This window comes from Gallus gallus (assembly GCF_016699485.2).
Source record: "Gallus gallus isolate bGalGal1 chromosome 32 unlocalized genomic scaffold, bGalGal1.mat.broiler.GRCg7b 32_unloc6, whole genome shotgun sequence".
Classification (NCBI taxonomy): domain Eukaryota; kingdom Metazoa; phylum Chordata; class Aves; order Galliformes; family Phasianidae; genus Gallus; species Gallus gallus.
Window position 1 is genome coordinate 1 of NW_024095953.1, and position 18,606 is coordinate 18,606.

General features: G+C 53.6%; 2 protein-coding genes and 1 long non-coding RNA gene across 19 annotated transcripts; 1 reads left to right on the top strand and 2 right to left on the bottom strand.

Moving 5' to 3' along the window:
• Positions 1-220: 220 nt before the first annotated feature.
• On the bottom strand, positions 221-8,500 carry LOC121108707. 3 transcript variants are annotated; one of them, XR_005843381.2, is made up of 4 exons: positions 7,739-8,500; positions 5,115-6,655; positions 3,010-3,091; positions 221-1,284 (listed from the first exon to the last, which is right to left on the bottom strand). It is a non-coding gene; the product is annotated as an uncharacterized LOC121108707 (long non-coding RNA). The 3 variants fall into 3 exon arrangements; XR_005843383.2 differs by having other exon boundaries at positions 221-1,295; XR_005843382.2 differs by having other exon boundaries at positions 221-1,307.
• LOC112531389 (trichohyalin-like) lies at positions 5,238-7,986 on the top strand. 8 transcript variants are annotated; one of them, XM_046906031.1, is made up of 9 exons: positions 5,238-5,412; positions 5,567-5,918; positions 6,080-6,136; positions 6,278-6,334; positions 6,473-6,532; positions 6,632-6,696; positions 6,893-6,968; positions 7,143-7,189; positions 7,368-7,986. In XM_046906031.1, exons 2-9 carry the CDS (start codon positions 5,847-5,849, stop codon positions 7,450-7,452), a joined length of 519 nt encoding a protein of 172 aa, XP_046761987.1. In that variant the 5' UTR covers positions 5,238-5,412; positions 5,567-5,846; the 3' UTR covers positions 7,453-7,986. The 8 variants fall into 8 exon arrangements, with proteins under 8 accessions (XP_046761987.1, XP_046761988.1, XP_025002196.2 ...); XM_046906032.1 differs by having other exon boundaries at positions 5,611-5,918; XM_025146428.3 differs by having other exon boundaries at positions 5,238-5,918.
• Positions 8,501-8,858: 358 nt separating the features above from the next.
• On the bottom strand, positions 8,859-18,598 carry LOC112531412. 8 transcript variants are annotated; one of them, XM_046906023.1, is made up of 4 exons: positions 18,497-18,598; positions 16,390-16,471; positions 14,429-14,665; positions 8,859-13,505 (listed from the first exon to the last, which is right to left on the bottom strand). In XM_046906023.1, the coding sequence occupies exon 4, from the start codon at positions 12,449-12,451 to the stop codon at positions 10,946-10,948; it is 1,506 nt and encodes a 501-aa protein (XP_046761979.1). In that variant the 5' UTR covers positions 12,452-13,505; positions 14,429-14,665; positions 16,390-16,471; positions 18,497-18,598; the 3' UTR covers positions 8,859-10,945. The 8 variants fall into 8 exon arrangements, with proteins under 8 accessions (XP_046761979.1, XP_040512730.1, XP_046761980.1 ...); XM_040656796.2 differs by having other exon boundaries at positions 8,859-13,136; positions 14,429-14,688; XM_046906024.1 differs by having other exon boundaries at positions 8,859-13,751; positions 14,429-14,688.
• Between the last annotated feature and the right edge of the window lie 8 nt (positions 18,599-18,606).

Sequence of the window (18,606 nt, forward strand, 5' to 3'; positions counted from 1 at the left end):
GTCTTATTGACCCTAGTCTAATGCATCCACAGCGCTTGTTCTTTAACTTTGACAGCTGTGTGGGACGTTAGCAGCACCTGGAACAGACCTTCCCCAGCTGGTTCCAGGGGTGGTCTGAAAGAGATCTAATATATACACATAATCTCTTTGTAAAATATGATTTATCAAGCTGTCAAGGCCTTGGGCTCTTGTTCCTAGAACCAGTTTCTCTGTTTCCAAAGCTATTTCTGCCCTGTTGGACAATCTTTACAATCAAGGGAGCTCCCTGGTTGGAGGATATTGTTGCACTAACCCCAAACCTTGGAATAATCTCCTGCAACAATACCTCGGCTACTTCTTTGGCTTTGCAGAGGGAATGCTTCTGGCCACCCTGGAAAGGTATTGGTTTCAACTAGCATATAACAAAACCCTCCTTTTTTCCTGGTAGTTCCAAACAAAAAACAATTTGCCATTGTTGCCCTGGAAGGTTCCCTTTCCTAATAGGCCCCACTTGTACCCTGTTCCTGGTACTAGATTGCGCAATTACTTTCTACTGTTTGTCCCCTCAGTATGTTTCAATAGGTTCCCTTAGAACCAACTTCCATAAAGTACTAAAGGGCACAACAGCGTGTCCATCTGGGTACGCACCCATCTGTCAGCTAGCTCTCTTCCCTTCTAAATCATTAATTAGATTCCCGTCCCCTCTAAAATGCTCCACAGGCTGACTCAGGTTCAGAGATTTGAAGTTTACCATCTGGAATTAAAGCCAGTTCTGCTATCTCTTTTCCTTCAACTGCCTGTTTTGCCACCTGATCCCTATCATATTTCCAGTTTCCTGGACAGTGTCACCTTTCTGATGTCCATCACAGTGTATAACAGCCACGCTCTTTGGTAGATATACACCGTGCTCAATTTGTTTTCCCTGTGTGTGAGCACTCCTTGCTCTTTCCAGATGGTACCATAAGTGTGTGCCACCCCAAATGCATATTTAGCATCTGTCCATACGTTTAAGGCTATTTTAGACCTCTTAGTGGAAGTCCCTACAGGTAACGGTTGTACTCTGATTACCTGCTCAGTAGCAGTTACTGCATATCCTGCCTTACGGTTCCTTTGTCTCACTAAACTGCTTCTGTCGATGAATGCAGGAATCCTCAGCATCATCTGGTAGTTCCTTCTTTAGGTCTGGCCCACTGGCACAGACAGTCTCCATGCAGTCACACAGTGCCGGCTCGAAGGTAGCTCTGCGTTGGTGTCCTGGGAGCCCAGCAAATTGCTTCCTTCCTTCTCTTTGATCAGTTGAGCTTTCTGTTGAGAAACTTGATAACCATCTAAGCCAAGAAATACATCAAACTCACAGTACACTGCACACAGTACACTGCACACAGTCCTCTGTGCTTACTGGGCACCCACATGCTGCAGTAAAGTTCCACCCTGGGATGGAGGAACCCATGTCTTGGGCTCACAAGCCGACTGGCTCTCACAAATCATTGGGCTGTTCTCACAACCCTGCGTAACACTGTCCAGGTTAACTGACGCTTTTCTCCCCATTCTGGGGGTCTCCTATTCAAAGGCAAATAACCTTAGGCTTCCTTTGGCCAAACCAGGCAGAAAAGGCATCCTTCAAATCCAGAAGGTAAACTCCACCTACTCATTCCCTAACTTAGTTAATAAAGTGTATGGATTTGCCACTACAGACTGTATACATTCAACAATTCTATTCCTTGCCCTCAAATCTTGTACTAAACTATAGCACTTGCTCTCCAATTTTTCATCAGCAAGATTGGAGTACTGTATTTGGATTCACATTCAATTAGTAATCCAAAATCCAAAAGTTACCTAGTTTTTCTTTTATCCTTCTACAGTTGCATATCCTCAAAGGGCACTGCTTTACCCTGACTGAGCTAGCACTAGCTCTTGCTTTTAACTTAGGGCTGCAGTTTGTCTCTACCAGCCATCCCTGGTACCCACACTCCTAAGCATACTTTATTTAAGATTTCTGTAACTTCTGGGGGTACAACATTGTTTTTTCCCAGTTTGTATTAAAGCCAGACTTACAATTTTCCATCAGTTAATCTTGTTTGACCCTTAGCTCCAGTTTTATTGAATCTAATCTCTGCATCCATTTGTTCTAATAAGTCTTGCCAGGGTAACGGTTTTGGAGAACCTGGCATGTACAAGGATTTATGTATTCCTACTTATTTTCTCAGCCTATATTTAATTGATCCCAAAAGGTAAGCTTTTTCTTGTTGGGCACTAGCTCCTACTACTGTTACAAAAACCATCTCCGGGTGGTAAGAGGCACCCGTACCCACCAGAAAATAAACCTCTTTATCCTTCTCCCCTAGCTGTAGTTTAAACAGTGGATCTGCTACGGAAAACTTCCCAGGTTCCCATCATCCAGCTTCTGTGATCAGAGATGGTTCCCTCGTTCCCTCTCACTCAGCTTGATAGGATTTCTCCACCAGTGTCCCATTTCCCTGCAGTTTGTGGGGCAGAGCCCTCCCTGGGCTCTTCCAGCCCCCCCCCTCCCCCCACCTCTTCCTGAAGGGACCTCTGGGTCCTATGGCCCTGCTCTATTGCAGCAACAGTAGCAGCTGCTGTTGTTCTTCCCAATCTCCTCCCTATCTCTGTTCCTCAGTCAGTTCTTCCATACCACTCATCTCTCTTCAATCCTGACATCCCTGTTACACCTTGCTCATCTCTGCCTTCCTCAGCCTTGTCTTTCCCAAACCTTTTTCACTTTCCAAACTCTCATCGTTACATGAACTACTAACATCATATTTCAGCATCATCTAGCACTGGGATTTCGGGTTTCCTAGATCTCTGCAGATGAAGGCTATTCTCATTTCCAGTGCCCCGTCCTCTCCACCCCCCCTTCACAAATAGCACTGTTTACAGCAGCAGTCTCCGGCCCTGGCTCCCTTTCTCATTCCAAGTTCTGCTCATGGGGGTCCCTTCAAAACCCACGAATCAAACACCCTCCAGTTCCCACAAACACCCAGTACTTGGTCTCATGATTAGAATACTCACTTAGAAAAACTGGTCCCGCTACTTCATATCTCTTCCCAGTTTCTCATTTGATGTTCCCTCTGTCTCACCCACAACGTCTCTCCTGTGAGCCAAAATACAACCCAGGGAGTCATTTCTGGTATCTTCTTAGACACCCCTTGTCCCATAACAGCTTCTTAATAATACTTTCACACCACAAACAGTTAACAGTCACAAAGACAGTGACAATAACCAGGACAGTTTATCCTCAGGATCCTTCCTCTCTCCACCTCCCCACAGGACCCGACCTTTCTTCTGTACTCCTTTCCCACTCTTGCACAGCTGCCCACCGAATTGCACCTCCTTCTTCTCCAGTAAACAACATACCCATGAGAAACATCATTGCCATCCCTGAGAGGAAATTAGGCTCCACAAATTGATCTAACTGTTCTGCTCCTCTTATAGGATCCTCAGTTAAGGAATTCATTTCCTTTTGGAAATTCCTAACCTCTCTGCTAGTCAAAAGGGGGAGACCCCCTGGACACCCCAAGACCCCTCCAGGACATCTCCAGACCCTTCTGGATTAATCCAATGACCCTCTAGATCCATTTGGGGACACCCTGGCCACCCCAGGACCCTTCTGAGACACCTCTAGTTCCTTCTGGATGACTCCAGTGCTGGACCTGTCTGCTAGTCAAAAGGGGGAGACCCCCTGGACACCCCAAGACCCCTCCAGGACATCTCCAGACCCTTCTGGATTAATCCAATGACCCTCTAGATCCACTTGGGGACACCCTGGCCACCCCCAAGACCCTTCTGGGACACCTCTAGTTCCTTCTGGATGACTCCAGTGCTGGACAGGGGGGTTGTGGGGGGGAAGAAAAGGGTTAGTGGGGCTTCCATGGGGTGGAAGGAAAGTCGGGGTGGAGAGGAGGGTTGCGGGGAATCTAGGAGAGAGGTGTGAATGGGACTTCTGTGGGGTGGAAAGGGGGTCTGGAGGTGGAGGGAGGCGTGAAAGGGAGAAACTGAGGGGTTCTGGGGGGCTTCTATGGGGTGGAAAAGAGGTCTGGGGGCAAAGAGAGGGAGTTGTGGGGTGGAAAAAGAGGGAAAAGAGGCTTCTGTGGGTACAACGGGGGACTGGGGGTGGTGTGGAGCATTGTGGAGGGGAACTTAGGGAGTTGAGGGGGGGGGGGCAATGGGGCTTCTGTAGGGCAGAAAGGGGAGTCTGGGAGCGGACAGGGGGGTTGTGTCTGGGGAAAAAAGGGTGAGTGGGGTCTCTATTCAGAGGAAAAGGGGCCTGGGGGTGGAGAGGGGGTGGCAGGGGGAAGCTGGGGGGTTGTGAGGGGCTTCTATGGGGTGGAAAGGGAGTCTGGGGGAGATCTTGGGGGGTTTTGGAGCGGGAAGGGAGGAATGGGGTCTCTAAGGTGTTGAAAGAGTGTCTGAAGTGGGAAAGGGGTGAACAGAGTCTCTAAGAGGCAGAAAGAGCATCTGGGGGAGGAGTGAGGGGTGGGACAGGAGAGTCAGAGGTTGTGGGGGGATTCTATTGGACAGAAAGGGGGTCTGGCTGGAGGGGACTGGGGGGCAAAATGGGGGACTGGATACCAGGGGACAGGGAGGAGGGCACGGGGTGGGGGGGGGAGGGAGAGGGGGAGGTACAGGGGACTTTGGGAGTCAGAAAAAAGGGGTCAGGAGGTGGGGGGGAAGGGAGGACAGGAGGCCCTGTGGAGTAAAATAGAGGGGAGTGGGGGGTGGGGCGGGGGACAGGGGACACCAGAGATCAGAAGAGTGGACTAGGGAGGGAACGGGGGGAGGGGAGGGGACGGACCCTGGGGATCAGAATGGGAAATGGGTGGACACGGAGGGAAGGCACTGAGGGGAAGGGGGGAAAAGGACTCAAGTGGTCAGAATGAGGGAACTAGAGGATGGGGACTGGGTGTAAACCTAGGGGACAGACGAAGGCCCTGGGGGGCCGTTGTGGGCGGCCCATGGCGGGGGGAGAGGGGGGACACAGGGCACCTCCTGCCCCCGGGCAGAGGCCCTGAGGACCACAAAGGCCCCACGGGGCCAACACAGAGCGAGCGGCACGCGGCCCCCCACCCTCTTAGCCCCGGCACATGAACCGACCCCCCCCCCCCCCGAACACCCACCTGTAGAAGCTGAGGCGGCGCCCGGAGCCGCCCCGCGGCGTTGGAGCACTGCGGAGCACAGCAGGACAACCTCGAGGCCGCCGCCTCACCCGGGCGCAAGGCGATGACGTCACAGCGTGGGACGACGCGCCATGGCAGCATCCAAAGGGGACAGCCGCGCTGAAGCGCGGCTGTTATGGATACACAGCCACGCGTGCGCCGTCGTCACGCGGACGGCTGTACGCCGTGCCATGAATGAGGGCGCGCCGTCGCCGTCGCAACGCAGCTGAGTGACGTCCTGGCAGATAGAACAAACCAGGTGTGAGCACTGTCTTTCCAAAGTTACACTGAAGCCGTTGGAGGAAAGGTCGGACCTCAGGCCTTCCCGCGGCACCAACTACTGACGGCGGATTTGCTCACAGATCCTTCACAGCTGTTTCAAAGAACCATTCTGTGATTCTATGATCTTCCAGGACCCTTCCAAGCCACACCATCCTGTGGTTCTATCATCTTCCAGGACTCTTCCAACACAAACCATTCTATGGTTCTGTGATCACTAAGGAACCTCCCAAGCCACGCCGTCCTGCAGTTCTATGATCTTCCAGGACCCTCCTGTGCGGGTGATGTCACAATGATGTGATGACCTCACAGAGGCCCTGGGGTGGGGCAGGGGCAGTGGGTCAGCGCTGAACCTGCCTGCCTCATTTTGCGGTTGGTTCTGGTCCAGCGAGGAGCTGTGCGAGTGGTGCAGCAATGCGGGCCCAGTTTGCCAGCGGGACATTAACAGATCTGCAGCGTGTGAATCTGCTGGAGGAGCTGCTGCAGGTGAGCTCTGGGTGCACAGACACAGAAGGGCCAGCGGGGCGAGCTGCCGGCTGGAGGGCACCCTGCCCATGGCATGGCAGCAGAGGGCCGGGCACCTCCGGCGGGATGCAAAGCTGTTGGCAGCACCTCGGTGCCAACGCCGCTCCTCTCCCCTCCCACAGGCTCATGAGCGCGCCGTGGAGAAGCGCAAGGCTGAGGCCAGGGAATCCTTGATGAAGGTGAGCAGATGTCCCCTCGTGTGGGTCTGCAGCTCCTCCATGGAGGAGGCAGGAGGGGAGTGTGGCATGGAGCTGCTGTCAGATGGAGCTTCGTGAGAGCGTCGGTGCCCTGATGGCCGCTCCCCTTCCCCTTTCCTGCAGGATGCCCAGCAAATACGGGCAGAAAGAACAGCTGCCAGGAAGGAGGATCTGGAGCAGGTAGGGTGGAGCTGGGGCTCGTCCTCAGAGCTCAGTGCACTCACAGCTTTGGCTCTGTGGGAGGACCTTGGTCCCCATCCCTCGGGTCCGTGGGGCCCAGCGCAGCCACCCCACATGGCACAGCCATTGTCTTTGCAGGAGAAGCAGTTCATTGCCCAGCTGGAAGATCAGCTGAAGGCTGAGACAGAGGAGATCGAGGTAGCGTGGAGGGGCGAGGGGATGGGGGCTGCCTGACCCCAGGTGGGGACCTGGAGGGCAACTGCAGCAGGCATGGGCACTCACGCTTTTGTCTGCCAGGTGCTGCGCCAGGAAAGACAGCGCCTGCAAGAGGAGCGGGAGGAGCTGGAGCTGGAGGGTGCCTGGTGAGTGGCTCTGGGCCTCTGCAGCACCTGGGGCAGCAACGAGACTGCAGTGCTGCTGGGCTTGGGGCTTGGGTTTCAGTTGGGCACATGGTGTGACAGAGCAGCCCGACCCCAGCCCGGGGGTGGGCACGCACTGCTGGGGAGCCCGCGTGCTGACAGAGGCCGGCACCCTCCAAGCAGGCCTTGTTCCCTACAGGCAGCAGCATCAGCTGGAGCTGGAGGCAGCCCACGTGCCTGGGGCTGTGCTGCCGGAGCTGGTGGAAGCAGAGCTGGTAAGGGGCAGAGCCCAGCGCACCCTCACCCTGTCCGACAAGGTTCTCCTCGGGGACAGGGCTCCCTGCAGCGCTGCAGCTGTGCTGCTGCGCTGCCGGGCTGCCACTGTCCTGCACGAGCCCCGGCTGTGCAGCAGGGCCTGACCAGTGCCCCTGCCCCATCTTCACCTACAGGAGAAGGCTGAGCGGGCGAGGAGACGTGGGCTCGCCTTCTGGATGAAGTAAGTATCCCCTCATTGCCCTGTGCCCAGCCGGCAGCAGCCGGGCTCCCGGCAGTGGGCTGATGGCCTGGACCCCGCTGCAGCCGGCGCGGCTCCCGGGTGTCCCCTTTGGCGCTGTGTGGGGCTGTGCTGCCGTGGGGTCGGAACGCCTCATTCCTGGCCCTCTTTTGCCCCCCAGGATGATCTGCCTCATCTTTGTCAGCCTCCAGCTGCTGCTCGTTACCTGTGTTGGGCTGTGCAGTGCTGTACGCCCAGAACTATGACCAGGAGCTGTTGTATCGGCTCCTGCTGCGAGTGCTGCCCCAGGCAATGTACGCTTCCCTGGCGTACTTTGCGAGCAGGAGCCTGCGTGTGGTCTGTGATGGGCTGCTGCCCATCTGACCGCCCCTCTCAGTCCCCCCTCCCAGCTCGGGGCTGCGCGGTGGGGCGCGGCGAGAGGGCTCTGTCCCCACGGAAGGGGCCTCTCCTGTGCTCCTGCCCCCAGGGGCGCAGAGGCACAGCTGTGGGGCAGTGCCAGCAGGCGGCTGAGTGCCACCACTTTGGACTTACAAATAAGTTGTACTGTCGTCGTGAGTCGTCAGCTGAACACCACCACCTCCGACGACCCATCAGGCTGAAGATCTGCACCTGACACCAGGACGTGGCTTCTTGGATTCTTTGAGTCTTCGTAGCACCCATTTCCTACAGCTGGTTACCTCGAAGGCTTATGAATTGTAATTAGCCCATTAGGCAACGTTACCTCCAATGGGCTGTTGTCAGTTGTTAAGAACGCTGTCAATAAATGGATGTGTACTATTCCTCTGAGTTTGGATGACTCCATTGCGGCAGTGACCCTTTGCTGACCAGGGGAGGCGTGACTCGGGAGATGGAAAAAGAGACGTAGATTGATATGTATACGTCATAAAATATTTTACAAACGGGCAACAAACCCGAAAACGAGTGGGTCGTCGGACCTCGTTTTTGTGAAAGGAATGCATCAGCGTCTGGAAAAGACCAGCAAGGACTGATAGGGGTGAATAGAGACCAATAGGAATCAGTAGAAACCAATTGGAATGCACCCCTGTGTGCCCCGGGGCCAGTGCTGGCCACTCAGGGTGGGGCTGTGTCTTTAGACACAGCTTGAACTCCGGGGACTGGTTCCAGCCTGTCAGGCTGTGGCTTCAGGCCCTGGGGTCAGTGCTGGCCTCTCTAGCTGGGGCTGAGGCTTTAGGTCCCTGGGGGTGGCCAGGAGGGAGAGGGAGGGGATTGTCCCGCTCTACTCGGCTCTTGTGAGGCCCCATGTGGAGCACTGCGTCCAGGCCTGGGGCCCCCAGCACAGGAAGGATGTGGAGTTCTTGGAGGAGGTCCAGAGGAGGGCCACTAAGATGGCCAGAGGGCTGGAGCACCTCTCCTGTGAGGAAAAGGTTGAGGGAACTGGGCTTGTTCAGCTTGAGAAGAGAAGGCTCCGCAGAGACCTCATGGTGTCCTTCCTGTACTTGAAGGGAGCGTATAAACAGGAGGGGGAAGGGTTGTTTACAAGGGTGGACAGTGATGGAACAAGGGGGAACGGTTGTAAACAGAGACAGGGGAGGTTTACGTTAGATATGAGGAGGAAGTTTTTCACCCAGGGGGTGATGACGCACTGGAACAGGTTGCCCAAGTAGGCTGTGGATGCCCCATCCCTGGAGGCATTCAAGGCCAGGCTGGATGTGGCTCTGGGCAGCCTGGTCTGGCGGTTGGCAACCCTGCCCACAGCAGGGGGTTGAAACTGGATGATCATTGTGGTCCTTTTCAACCCAGGCCATTCTATGATCCTCTGATATGATTCTAGGACTGCTTCCAGCCTTTTGGGCTGTGACTTCAGGCCCTTGGGCCGATGCCGGCCTTGCTGAGTGGGGCATCGGGCCCCAGGGCATGTGCTGGCCCTTTGGGCTGTAGCTTTAGGCCTCGGGGCTGATGCCAGCCTGTCAGGCTGTGGATGTGCCTTCAGGCCCCAGGGCCAGTTCTGGCCTCTTGGGCTGTGGCTTTAGGCCCTGGTGCCGGTGCCAGGCTCCCTGTCTGTGTTTGTGGCTTTAGGCCCTGGAGCTGGTGCCAGCCTCCCAGGCCGTGACTCTGGCTTTTAGCCCCTAGGCCAGTACCGGCCTGTCTGGCTCTGGCTGTGGCTTTAGGGCTCTCTGTCCCTGGTGCCGGCCTCTCAGGCTGGGGATGAGGCTTCAGGCAGCGGCACGGTGCAGGCCCTCCTGCCTGTGGCTTCAGGCCCCGGGTCGGTTTAGGCATCTCGGGCTGTGGCTTCAGGCCCCGGGTCGGTTTAGGCATCTCGGGCTGTGGCTTCAGGCCCTGGGGCCGGTGCTGGCCTCTCTAGCAGTGGCTTCAGGCCCCAGGGCATGTGCTGGCCCTTTGGGCTGTGGCTGTAGGCTGCAGGGCCAGTGCTGCCCTATGTGGCTGTGGCTTTAGGCCCCAGGGCTGGTGCCAGACTCACTGGATGTGTCTGTGGCTTTAGGCCCTGGAGCTGGTGCTGGCCTCTCAATGCCATGAGTCTGGCTTTCTGCCCCCGGGCTGTGCTGGCCTCTCTGCCTCTGGCTGTGGCTGTAGGCCCAGGGCTGGTGCTGACCTCTCAGGCTGAGGATGAGTCTTCAGGATGCAGTGCCAGTGCAGGCCTGCCTGCCTGCGGCTTCAGGCCCCGGGGTCTGTTTAGGCATCTCTGGCTGTGGCTTTAGGCGCTGGGGTCGGTGCTGGCCTCTCTTGTGGTGGCTTTAGACCACAGGGACCTCATGCCTCTCTGGCTGAGGCTTTAGTCCCCGGGGGCTTTAGTCCCCGGTGGCTTTAGTCCCCGGGGCTGTGCTGGCCACTCAGGCGGTGCCTTTAGGCCCTAGAGCTTGTGCCGGCCTAGAACAACGTGCATTTGAAAATGGCTCATGGAAGGAAATGAAAGCAAGAGAGCACTGAGCTCTTCTGTGTGTTTCTTGGATTGGGATAGAGACAGGAGAGCGTGCTCAGCCTCCCTCGTGTGGTTGCTTGTATCCAGCAACACCAGTCGCAGCTGAGAACATCGTCACATCTTTATTAGGCACTCCTCCGACTGTCTCTTTTTGTCTCTGTTTTCTGGAATGCAGGCATTTCTCTTTGTGGCCCACAAACTCTTTGTGCCAGGATAACCAAGTATGAATTCTCACTGCTCTTTACCCTGCTCAAGAGAAGGTGGCTGTACTGTGAGGGCAGGTGGGGGCAGGGACGAGGGTCAGGAGCAAGGGCAGAGTGCTTTCTTTGTTACTCAATGGAAGGGCTGTGTTTTTCAGGTGGATTTGTCGTGGTGCTTCTTACAAGGACTGACTAACAGTGGGATGAGATGTGCCCTGAAGGGGGTGTGCTTGCCACGTTGGAAATAGGCAAATACAAATAATTTATCAGGACGGTATCTCTGATAAAGCAGATTCTATGCACAACTGCAATGGCAGGCCTCCTGCAAGCAGGAGAGCACACAGAAAACAGCCTTCCATTTTTACTCCCTGTTATCGACGCTTACCTCTTTCTCCCCTCATTGGTTCCTCATTGGCTGAGTACTTCAGGTTCACAATCTTCCCGATGCTCAGCTAAACGTACGGATACTGGATCAACATAACTTGTTGCTAGCTAAGCACATGTCACTCATTAGTTAACGTGTGCTCACGTGTGCTCATTCAACACTCAGTCACTGTTTCTGGGCATCTGCTTGCCCTTGGATAGAGACAAGCTTGGCAGGAGGATAGAGGGGAGTATCTTCATGCCTGCCTGTTGCACCTACCCACGGATGTGTCCGACATTCCCACAGCGAAAGCACTTCATGCGGGGGTTGCCGCGCGGGTGGGGGCCAGTGGAGACGGTAGCTTGGAGGGGCGCAAGGGCTGCTAACACCTGGGTCTGAGCTGACCTTGATTGTTCCTGCAATGCTCTGGCCTGCTCCCGTAACCCATCCCCAATCTTCTGCAGGGCATTCACTAGGAAAGCCTGGGTCCCCGAGGGGACCGTAGCGGCCTTTTCCAGTAGCTCCGGGATCGACCAATCCCCAGGCAGGGTATTGACAAGGGACCGAGTATTCGAGTTCCCATTCTGAAGCACACACTGCTTAAGCAATGCCCCCTGCATGTACTCTGGTACGCTAGCCTTTTTAATCGCATCCATAACCTTATCCACAAAATCACCCAACGGCTCTTCCCGCCCCTGTCGTATCCCCATGTAAATAGGTGTACCTCCAGGAGCCTTTATCTTGTCCATAGCCCGTCTGGCTACAGCCATTATTTCTCGGGAAACATCAGGTCCCGAAATTGCCTGTGCCTCTATCCGAGTCCATGCCCCGAGACCCATCAACTGTTCTATTGTTATGCCTGCCAGAGGGTCTCCCGGACCCCTCTGCACTGCTGCCGATATTGCAGCTTCCTGCTGCCAGTGTGCGTTAAACAATATTAGTTGATGGGGGGTGTAAATTAATCTAGCTATGCCTCTAATATCGGCCGGGAGTAGTATATGCGCACTGAATAAATATTCCATCATCTGTCTAGCCGGCTCACTGGTTACCCCATATGTCCCCACTGTAGCCCGTAGTTGGGACAGCATTTTCCAATCTAAAGTTCGAATTTCTGCTTGTAACCCGCCCTGCTGCGTGGGAGTATAGACAACTGGGAACACAAGATTTTCAGTCACTGCCTGCACAAGCTCATTATCTCCGTCCTCCATCCCATGTTTTGCTAACGTGGTCCACAACTCCCGTCTCTCCCTGGCTATAGCCTCCGCAAGGTCAGACTCGGCACCGGGAACCGACCCGGAACCATCTAATGCTGATGGCCCTAAAACCCGACGCGGGGGTGCCTCCACAGGCTCTGCGGTTGACTGAGCCTGCACTCCATTTGCGGATGCGGGGGGAGCAGCGGGTAGCATAACCATGCGAAAGGAGGGGGGGTTTGGAGTGTTATCCCAGATCAACCCATAATCTTTGTTCTTTTCTTGAGCTGCCTGCGCTCCCTGCGCAGCCCTCTTCTCCGCCTGACCCATCAACAACTCGTTATGCACTGCCTTCCACAACTTACTCATCCTTTTTGCTACCTTGTCATCTTCCAACACCAACTCCCAAAGCTTATCCCCATACCGTCGCCACTCATCTAGCGTGTGTACCGAGTGAGGGTCAGCGAAAAACCCGTGTGATACTGCATGACTCAGCAGGGCAGGAAGCTCCTTCTCTAAGTCTACCCCCCGGAATTGCCTCTTTCTCAGAAAGGCAGTGAATAAATCATATGCTGCTTGCCTGTCCATCCTTACCTACGTCAGCGCTGTTGCAGCCCCCCAAGCTTCGGCAGCACGTATCGGTCGAGCCCACCGCTGTGGTCGCCCAAGGCACGGAGTCCAATATTTCACTCTTTCGCCGTCCGTCTAGCTGCGGGACCCGAACCCAACGCAGTCTCCGTTCGTGGCAGCCAAAGTTCCCCGGTCTGTATCACGTCGGGGTCACCATTTGTCGGAAAATAACCGCGGGAGACGAGTCTCAAGCTGTCATGATCAACAGGTCTCATTTATTAGGCACATTGGTATTGTATTTATACAGTAGGTAATGAGCTTATACATATTGCAAAAGCATAGCTCAGGATTGGCGGATTATGCATTACTTCATCTTGACCTTTGTGGTTAGCCTTGCGGTTACTGTTTCTTCATTGCTGTAGATATGCATCCTGTTTTCCATCTACCCGAGTAGCCGTCCTTGCCTCTAGTTACATACTTTCTTTTATTGTTTCACGAGTGGCATTCCATCGTGGCCCTTGTCACGTAGCCACTCTGTGTACAGGCTCTCCACAATTCCCCATCTCCTCTCACACCATCATTTTATCCAAATGTGGTGGTGGCTCCCTTGCTGTTTGCTTCAATAGTGCTGTCTCGATCAGTTGTTGAACCAGCCCCTTCACACACAGGATAACACAGCAACCGATGGCCATCAGTGCTCCTTCTAGTTAAATGCATCAGGGATTCCAAGGAGTGGAGAGTTAAAATCATCGGCTTGGCCACATACTGCACAATGACTGAGACTGGCATACTTTGCAAAGCTTTTTGGTTTTTTTTTTTTACATAAGCATTTGCATCAAAAGCCGCACTTATCAAATTTCTCACTATTACAAGAGCCCATATTTACTGTCTTTGGATTTGCAGTTTTAAAGGTCCAGCTGACTTCGATTCCCATTGTGTTCAAGGAATCTTACTGACCCTAGTCTAATGCATCCACAGCGCTTGTTCTTTAACTTTGACAGCTGTGTGGGACGTTAGCAGCACCTGGAACAGACCTTCCCAGCTTGGTTCCAGGGGTGGGTCTGAAAGAGATCTAATATATACACATAATCTCTTTGTAAAATATGATTTATCAAGCTGTCAAGGCCTTGGGCTCTTGTTCCTAGAACCAGTTTCTCTGTTTCCCAAAGCTATTTCTGCCCTGTTGGACAATCTTTACAATCAAGGGAGCTCCCTGGTTGGAGGATATTGTTGCGCTAACCCCAAACCTTGGAATAATCTCCTGCAACAATACCTCGGCTACTTCTTTGGCTTTGCAGAGGGAATGCTTCTGGCCACCCTGGAAAGATATTGGTTTGAACTAGCATATAACAAAACCCTCCTTTTTTCCTGGTAGTTCCAAACAAAAAACAATTTGCCATTGTTGCCCTGGAAGGTTCCCTTTCCTAATAGGCCCCACTTGTACCCTGTTCCTGGTACTAGATTGCGCAATTACTTTCTACTGTTTGTCCCCTCAGTATGTTTCAATAGGTTCCCTTAGAACCAACTTCCATAAAGTACTAAAGGGCACAACAGCGTGTCCATCTGGGTACGCACCCATCTGTCAGCTAGCTCTCTTCCCTTCTAAATCATTAATTAGATTCCCGTCCCCTCTAAAATGCTCCACAGGCTGACTCAGGTTCAGAGATTTGAAGTTTACCATCTGGAATTAAAGCCAGTTCTGCTATCTCTTTTCCTTCAACTGCCTGTTTTGCCACCTGATCCCTATCATATTTCCAGTTTCCTGGACAGTGTCACCTTTCTGATGTCCATCACAGTGTATAACAGCCACGCTCTTTGGTAGATATACACCGTGCTCAATTTGTTTTCCCTGTGTGTGAGCACTCCTTGCTCTTTCCAGATGGTACCATAAGTGTGTGCCACCCCAAATGCATATTTAGCATCTGTCCATACGTTTAAGGCTATTTTAGACCTCTTAGTGGAAGTCCCTACAGGTAACGGTTGTACTCTGATTACCTGCTCAGTAGCAGTTACTGCATATCCTGCCTTACGGTTCCTTTGTCTCACTAAACTGCTTCTGTCGATGAATGCAGGAATCCTCAGCATCATCTGGTAGTTCCTTCTTTAGGTCTGGCCCACTGGCACAGACAGTCTCCATGCAGTCACACAGTGCCGGCTCGAAGGTAGCTCTGCGTTGGTGTCCTGGGAGTCCAGCAAATTGCTTCCTTCCTTCTCTTTGATCAGTTGAGCTTTCTGTTGAGAAACTTGATAACCATCTAAGCCAAGAAATGCATCAAACTCACAGTACACTGCACACAGTACACTGCACACAGTCCTCTGTGCTTACTGGGCACCCACATGCTGCAGTAAAGTTCCACCCTGGGATGGAGGAACCCATGTCTTGGGCTCACAAGCCGACTGGCTCTCACAAATCATTGGGCTGTTCTCACAACCCTGCGTAACACTGTCCAGGTTAACTGACGCTTTTCTCCCCATTCTGGGGGTCTCCTATTCAAAGGCAAATAACCTTAGGCTTCCTTTGGCCAAACCAGGCAGAAAAGGCATCCTTCAAATCCAGAAGGTAAACTCCACCTACTCATTCCCTAACTTAGTTAATAAAGTGTATGGATTTGCCACTACAGACTGTATACATTCAACAATTCTATTCCTTGCCCTCAAATCTTGTACTAAACTATAGCACTTGCTCTCCAATTTTTCATCAGCAAGATTGGAGTACTGTATTTGGATTCACATTCAATTAGTAATCCAAAATCCAAAAGTTACCTAGTTTTTCTTTTATCCTTCTACAGTTGCATATCCTCAAAGGGCACTGCTTTACCCTGACTGAGCTAGCACTAGCTCTTGCTTTTAACTTAGGGCTGCAGTTTGTCTCTACCAGCCATCCCTGGTACCCACACTCCTAAGCATACTTTATTTAAGATTTCTGTAACTTCTGGGGGTACAACATTGTTTTTCTCAGTTTGTATTAAAGCCAGACTTACAATTTTCCATCAGTTAATCTTGTTTGACCCTTAGCTCCAGTTTTATTGAATCTAATCTCTGCATCCATTTGTTCTAATAAGTCTTGCCAGGGTAACGGTTTTGGAGAACCTGGCATGTACAAGGATTTATGTATTCCTACTTATTTTCTCAGCCTATATTTAATTGATCCCAAAAGGTAAGCTTTTTCTTGTTGGGCACTAGCTCCTACTACTGTTACAAAAACCATCTACGGGTGGTAAGAGGCACCCGTACCCACCAGAAAATAAACCTCTTTATCCTTCTCCCCTAGCTGTAGTTTAAACAGTGGATCTGCTACGGTAAACTTCCCAGGTTCCCATCATCCAGCTTCTGTGATCAGAGATGGTTCCCTCGTTCCCTCTCACTCAGCTTGATAGGATTTCTCCACCAGTGTCCCATTTCCCCGCAGTTTGTGGGGCAGAGCCCTCCCTGGGCTCTTCCAGCCCCCCCCCTCCCCCCACCTCTTCCTGAAGGGACCTCTGGGTCCTATGGCCCTGCTCTATTGCAGCAACAGTAGCAGCTGCTGTTGTTCTTCCCAATCTCCTCCCTATCTCTGTTCCTCAGGCAGTTCTTCCCTACCACTCATCTCTCTTCAATCCTGACATCCCTGTTACACCTTGCTCATCTCTGCCTTCCTCAGCCTTGTCTTTCCCAAACCTTTTTCACTTTCCAAACTCTCATCGTTACATGAACTACTAACATCATATTTCAGCATCATCTAGCACTGGGATTTCGGGTTTCCTAGATCTCTGCAGATGAAGGCTATTCTCATTTCCAGTGCCCCGTCCTCTCCACCCCCCCTTCACAAATAGCACTGTTTACAGCAGCAGTCTCCGGCCCTGGCTCCCTTTCTCATTCCAAGTTCTGCTCATGGGGGTCCCTTCAAAACCCACGAATCAAACACCCTCCAGTTCCCACAAACACCCAGTACTTGGTCTCATGATTAGAATACTCACTTAGAAAAACTGGTCCCGCTACTTCATATCTCTTCCCAGTTTCTCATTTGATGTTCCCTCTGTCTCACCCACAACGTCTCTCCTGTGAGCCAAAATACAACCCAGGGAGTCATTTCTGGTATCTTCTTAGACACCCCTTGTCCCATAACAGCTTCTTAATAATACTTTCACACCACAAACAGTTAACAGTCACAAAGACAGTGACAATAACCAGGACAGTTTATCCTCAGGATCCTTCCTCTCTCCACCTCCCCACAGGACCCGACCTTTCTTCTGTACTCCTTTCCCACTCTTGCACAGCTGCCCACCGAATTGCACCTCCTTCTTCTCCAGTAAACAACATACCCATGAGAAACATCATTGCCATCCCTGAGAGGAAATTAGGCTCCACAAATTGATCTAACTGTTCTGCTCCTCTTATAGGATCCTCAGTTAAGGAATTCATTTCCTTTTGGAAATTCCTAACCTCTCTGCTAGTCAAAAGGGGGAGACCCCCTGGACACCCCAAGACCCCTCCAGGACATCTCCAGACCCTTCTGGATTAATCCAATGACCCTCTCGATCCATTTGGGGACACCCTGGCCACCCCAGGACCCTTCTGAGACACCTCTAGTTCCTTCTGGATGACTCCAGTGCTGGACCTGTCTGCTAGTCAAAAGGGGGAGACCCCCTGGACACCCCAAGACCCCTCCAGGACATCTCCAGACCCTTCTGGATTAATCCAATGACCCTCTAGATCCACTTGGGGACACCCTGGCCACCCCCAAGACCCTTCTGGGACACCTCTAGTTCCTTCTGGATGACTCCAGTGCTGGACAGGGGGGTTGTGGGGGGGAAGAAAAGGGTTAGTGGGGCTTCCATGGGGTGGAAGGAAAGTCGGGGTGGAGAGGAGGGTTGCGGGGAATCTAGGAGGGAAGGTGTGAATGGGACTTCTGTGGGGTGGAAAGGGGGTCTGGAGGTGGAGGGAGGCGTGAAAGGGAGAAACTGAGGGGTTCTGGGGGGCTTCTATGGGGTGGAAAAGAGGTCTGGGGGCAAAGAGAGGGAGTTGTGGGGTGGAAAAAGAGGGAAAAGAGGCTTCTGTGGGTACAACGGGGGACTGGGGGTGGTGTGGAGCATTGTGGAGGGGAACTTAGGGAGTTGAGGGGGGGGGGGCAATGGGGCTTCTGTAGGGCAGAAAGGGGAGTCTGGGAGCGGACAGGGGGGTTGTGTCTGGGGAAAAAAGGGTGAGTGGGGTCTCTATTCAGAGGAAAAGGGGCCTGGGGGTGGAGAGGGGGTGGCAGGGGGAAGCTGGGGGGTTGTGAGGGGCTTCTATGGGGTGGAAAGGGAGTCTGGGGGAGATCTTGGGGGGTTTTGGAGCGGGAAGGGAGGAATGGGGTCTCTAAGGTGTTGAAAGAGTGTCTGAAGTGGGAAAGGGGTGAACAGAGTCTCTAAGAGGCAGAAAGAGCATCTGGGGGAGGAGTGAGGGGTGGGACAGGAGAGTCAGAGGTTGTGGGGGGATTCTATTGGACAGAAAGGGGGTCTGGCTGGAGGGGACTGGGGGGCAAAATGGGGGACTGGATACCAGGGGACAGGGAGGAGGGCACGGGGTGGGGGGGGGGAGGGAGAGGGGGAGGTACAGGGGACTTTGGGAGTCAGAAAAAAGGGGTCAGGAGGTGGGGGGGAAGGGAGGACAGGAGGCCCTGTGGAGTAAAATAGAGGGGAGTGGGGGGTGGGGCGGGGGACAGGGGACACCAGAGATCAGAAGAGTGGACTAGGGAGGGAACGGGGGGAGGGGAGGGGACGGACCCTGGGGATCAGAATGGGAAATGGGTGGACACGGAGGGAAGGCACTGAGGGGAAGGGGGGAAAAGGACTCAAGTGGTCAGAATGAGGGAACTAGAGGATGGGGACTGGGTGTAAACCTAGGGGACAGACGAAGGCCCTGGGGGGCCGTTGTGGGCGGCCCATGGCGGGGGGAGAGGGGGGACACAGGGCACCTCCTGCCCCCGGGCAGAGGCCCTGAGGACCACAAAGGCCCCACGGGGCCAACACAGAGCGAGCGGCACGCGGCCCCCCACCCTCTTAGCCCCGGCACATGAACCGACCCCCCCCCCCCCCGAACACCCACCTGTAGAAGCTGAGGCGGCGCCCGGAGCCGCCCCGCGGCGTTGGAGCACTGCGGAGCACAGCAGGACAACCTCGAGGCCGCCGCCTCACCCGGGCGCAAGGCGATGACGT

What these genes read in the sequence shown, in the direction of transcription:
- LOC112531389 (XM_040656805.2), top strand. Translation starts at nt 5,847, where the DNA reads ATGCGGGCCCAGTTTGCCAGCGGGACATTAACAGATCTGCAGCGTGTG. An exon ending in TGCTGGAGGAGCTGCTGCAG is followed by an intron (nt 5,919 to 6,079) that starts GTGAGCTCTGGG and finishes CCCCTCCCACAG; the next exon opens with GCTCATGAGCGCGCCGTGGA. An exon ending in CTGGAGCTGGAGGGTGCCTG is followed by an intron (nt 6,697 to 6,892) that starts GTGAGTGGCTCT and finishes TGTTCCCTACAG; the next exon opens with GCAGCAGCATCAGCTGGAGC.
- LOC112531412 (XM_040656797.2), bottom strand. Translation starts at nt 12,451, where the DNA reads ATGGACAGGCAAGCAGCATATGATTTATTCACTGCCTTTCTGAGAAAG.